The sequence below is a fragment of the Haliaeetus leucocephalus genome, unplaced genomic scaffold (genome assembly GCF_000737465.1).
Source record: "Haliaeetus leucocephalus isolate CR32 unplaced genomic scaffold, Haliaeetus_leucocephalus-4.0 Scaffold849, whole genome shotgun sequence".
NCBI classification, from domain to species: Eukaryota; Metazoa; Chordata; class Aves; order Accipitriformes; family Accipitridae; genus Haliaeetus; species Haliaeetus leucocephalus.
In genome coordinates, this window is record NW_010973285.1 from 3152644 (window position 1) to 3156972 (window position 4329).

The 4329-nt window shown below is 41.3% G+C and overlaps 1 protein-coding gene across 1 annotated transcript in view; it reads left to right on the forward strand.

The window, feature by feature from the left end:
- Positions 1 to 4329, forward strand: part of NSA2 (NSA2 ribosome biogenesis homolog (S. cerevisiae)) — a 4856-nt gene extending 527 nt beyond the window's left edge. Inside the window, exons 2-6 of the mRNA XM_010582870.1 lie at positions 35 to 296; positions 1359 to 1509; positions 1859 to 2038; positions 3201 to 3393; positions 4045 to 4329. Coding sequence (XP_010581172.1) covers positions 35 to 296; positions 1359 to 1509; positions 1859 to 2038; positions 3201 to 3393; positions 4045 to 4112 — 854 coding nt within the window. The 3' untranslated portion in view covers positions 4113 to 4329. The remainder of the gene's footprint in view (positions 1 to 34; positions 297 to 1358; positions 1510 to 1858; positions 2039 to 3200; positions 3394 to 4044) is intronic.

The window sequence follows — 4329 nt, forward strand, 5'->3', positions numbered from 1 at the left end:
CTCGGGCCCCCGCCGCGTGGCGCGGGTCCTCGAGGGGGCAGCGCCGGCGCCGGCCGCCCGGCCCTCGGCCGCCGGTTCCCGCTGACGGCGCTGCCTTGTGCCCCACAGCCGCAGAACGAGTACATCGAGCTGCACCGCAAGCGCTATGGGTACCGCCTGGACTACCACGAGAGGAGGAGGAAGAAGGAGGGCCGCGAGGCTCACGAGCGGTCGCGGAAGGCGAAGAAGATGATCGGGCTGAAGGCCAAGCTCTACCACAAGCAGCGGCACGCCGAGAAGATACAGATGAAGAAGACGTGAGTACCCGCCCGGCCATCCTGACGGTTGAAGGGCGGGATGCGACGTCCGTGGCGTTGGAAAGGACCGCTTACCGCGGGGGTCGGTCACGCGTGTGCTTTTGAAGAGCGCTCAGGCCGTAGGGGAACGTGGGGTTTGCCACAGTGAAGGCTCTTCTCGCTGGATGTTAACAGCGCCGCTCCTAAAGGGATTCCTTAAGAGGAGAGCCGGTTAGCGACAGCAGTGACCATGTCACTGCGACAGGATTACGACTGCCTGTTCTTAGGGCTTTTACATCAACCGCTGTATCAGCGTAGCAACAGGCAGCGGGCATTTTTTTAACACCGTTAATAGAAAAAGTACAGTAACGTACAGAGCGTTTGAGCAGAACACAAGGCTTGTCTTCCAGGATAAATTAAAATATTGAGCATAGGTAAACAGAAGCCTTTTTCCAAAAATTCTCTCTGTTGTTCAGAAATTGAAGTCAAAGCTGTTAACAATATTCTTTATGGCTAGCGAACTTAGTATCTGTTCACCGTGTTGTTTTTGTTGTTTTCCAAGCGTAGACAGTTCTTTTCCTCTGCTACTTGTAAAGGTGTTGGGCTTGTTAACTAGTCTGTGGGCCTTCCCACCTGCCCTCCCCTCCAGACGGCCTCAAAATTAACAGAACACAACCCCTTTTACACACACACACACGTTCCTCAGATTTGTAAGCATTGATGTTAAATCTCGGAAGAGTAGTAGTATGTTATTTTTTGTCAGAGAAGAAGGCTACTCTCTCTCAAAGTGCTTGGCTGCTTGTGTTAAGTCATTTGGAAATTCATTAATAAGATGCATATCTTGTGTTCCTGACTTGACAGGAATTGACAAGTTTTTATGCACCATGCAGTCTGTCAGTTGTTACATTAAGCGAAGTTACTAGTTTACTCTGAAAATTATTTAGGATTATTCCTTAAATATGTACTTTTTCACAAATATCTCGTAAAAGAAAATTTTGAGCAGGCACAAGCTAAGTTAAAGGATATATGTAAAAATGAGCTTTTCTTTTTTCTACTCTTAATACTGGTGTTCTTTCCTTGCAGCATTAAGATGCATGAAAAGAGAAATACGAAGAAAAAGAATGATGAAAAAACACCTAAAGGAGCTGTACCAGCATACCTGCTCGACAGAGAAGGCCAGTCCCGGGCTAAGGTTCTCTCTAACATGATCAAGCAGAAAAGAAAAGAAAAAGCTGTAAGTAACTGTATTAAAATTCAGATACTTACTGTTAATTGTGACAATGACCAGTTTGTGTTGCTGATGCTCAGGTGACTTACAGCCTACAAGCAAAGTCTACACACTGATATTGTACAAAATCTGAAATCTTGAGTAACTGAGCAATCTAGGACAAAGTAAGCATATGGAATATCTTGATTTTAATAACTTTAAATGCTAATTAAAACAAGTAGCTATGAGTTGTATAAAAAGTATAGCATACCACTACTCTTTAGGGAAATCTTATCTTATGCTTTGGTTGTCCCCTTTCATTTAGCAATGTAGCATTTAAGACTATTGACTTTTTTTTTTTTCCCCCCCCTTCCAGGGGAAATGGGAGGTTCCTGTGCCAAAGGTCCGTGCACAAGGAGAAACAGAAGTTTTAAAAGTAATTCGTACAGGAAAGAGAAAGAAGAAGGCCTGGAAAAGAATGGTTACCAAAGTTTGTTTTGTTGGAGATGGCTTTACTAGGAAGCCTCCTAAATACGAACGCTTCATTCGACCAATGGTAATGTTCTTGAGCCTTAAAGAACCTTTAAGTAATAATTCTTTTGACTTACTGCTTTCAGTTCCTGTGGCAAGGAAACTTTCTTCTGTGATAATGCATTTGATTACTACAGATGTAGAACATTCCTATTAGCTTCCTTGCAGAAATCTAAACATAGAATAGCCTGAGGGTGGAGTGATGCCCCTGCAATCACAGTTTCTGTTGAAATCTCTGCTCTTACTCCCAAAACTCAGATGATGCCAGTCACTTAAAGTTCTGAGCTGTCAAATTAGCATGGGAAGGTCTTCAGCAAAGGCACTTTGAATAGCTTTTAAAGTTGGAGGCTTCTTTTTCAAACTACTGTCATTCTGTCAGCTGCAGAAGCCAGCTCTGTTCTAGGACTCCAGAACTCCCTCCTTCTGGCTTGTTAAGTAAGCTTGAAGCATAGTCATGACCATAAGCAAGGGAAATGCTGTGCCTCCAGCCTGACCTTTTCTTACACAGCTGCAGGAACAGTGCCTGGGCTCTAGCAGCGCACAGGAGGAACAATTAAACTCACTAAGACAGCATAGTTTTTCTATAAATACCTGTTCCTGTTTCCTCACAGGAATCAGCAGAATCACTAGGCAGGGTACCTGTTGGATCATACCTCATTACTGTTCTGACAGTCATCTTACACAGAAGCCTTGGATAGATTTTTACTGAAGTTTATGGTACTTCACGGTAAAGTACCCTTTATGAAGCACAGGTTGCTAAATAGAAACTGCTATAAGAGATGGGTGTTTAGTATTTTACAATATGTGAAAGGTTTTTCAGCTTTACAAGAATAAAGGAAAAATTTCTAGTCCTAAAAACCAGTAGCACTGTTAAGTGCGTCACCATAAATGCTTCATTTCTTCACGGAGCAGAAGCCATCTGAGGTAGGACGTATTCCTCTTGTACTACTATTAAAAATTGGCATCCTGAAAATACACATGGAAAGCTTTATCCTGTCATTAATCAGGTTTTTAAACAAATCTGGCATTCTATAGTAGGCAGATAGCATTCTGTATTCTAGGTTGTTTCATTCTTCCTGGTCTCAAAACATAAAAAGCTGAGGACATAATGCTAAAAGTGTTAACCTAGATTAGTCGTGAGGGCTTAAAGCAAGTATTAACTTGTTCTAACACTCCTTATGCAACAGGGCTTACGTTTCAAGAAGGCACATGTGACACATCCTGAACTTAAAGCTACTTTTTGCCTACCTATCCTTGGTGTAAAAAAGAATCCTTCTTCTCCTTTGTATACAACGCTGGGTGTAATTACCAAGGGTACCGTCATTGAGGTGAACGTGAGTGAGCTTGGCCTCGTGACACAAGGGGGAAAAGTTATCTGGGGTAAGTAGTTAAACTAGCTATACTGCAGAACTACTTTAAAGAGTTTTAAATCTTTATTGCCTGATGTATTGTTGAGACCACTTCCTATAAATTGTCATAATTGATTCACTGTTAAATGTTAGGTTTGGGCCATAGCAGAAGCTAGGCAGCTCTAAAATTACAAGTTTTAAGTTTTAATCTTAGGCTTTCCATTTACACTTTCAAAATCAAATTAGGTGAAGCTCAGAACAAAGACTACTTGCTTGCCTATGTCTCACATTAAGCAGTCCTTTAAGTCTGTAGAGACCTAACCATCTGAACTATGAACAATTATATTATGTTTTCAGTGGAAGTTCTGTGTAGAAGTATCTTCATAGGAACAGGCTGAACTTTTAACAGAGATGTTGACTTAGACTATAGCAGAACCTATGAATTATTTCTAAATCTACCCAGAACTCCAAATGATCCATTTATAAAAAACAGCCTGAATAAAATATTTTGAGAACCTAAGTTTGCAGCTCAGCAGAAGGTAGATTTAGCTTTCAAAATACATTTCAGTTTTGGAAGGGGAATTTCTCCACTTTTTAAGAGACTTGGGGATTGAACTTGCAAACATAGAAAATTTTAATGGTATGAACTACTTTAAGACATTTAATTCCATTTTCTCTTTAGGGAAATATGCACAAGTAACAAACAATCCAGAAAATGATGGCTGTATTAACGCAGTTCTACTTGTTTAAGTTGTGTTTGATACTAAGCATTGGACGTGGGCTCCTGCAAAACCAGTGGCATTTCAACAAGTTTGCAAGATCTCTGGAACCTTCAACCATTCAAGAACATTGATCCTACAAGCTGGTGAGGAACTTAACCGTGCCAGAAATGACTGCTTGGGATTCTATATTTATTATGTTTGCTCAGCTGAACACTGTCCAAATAAAGTGATTCAATTTTAATGTT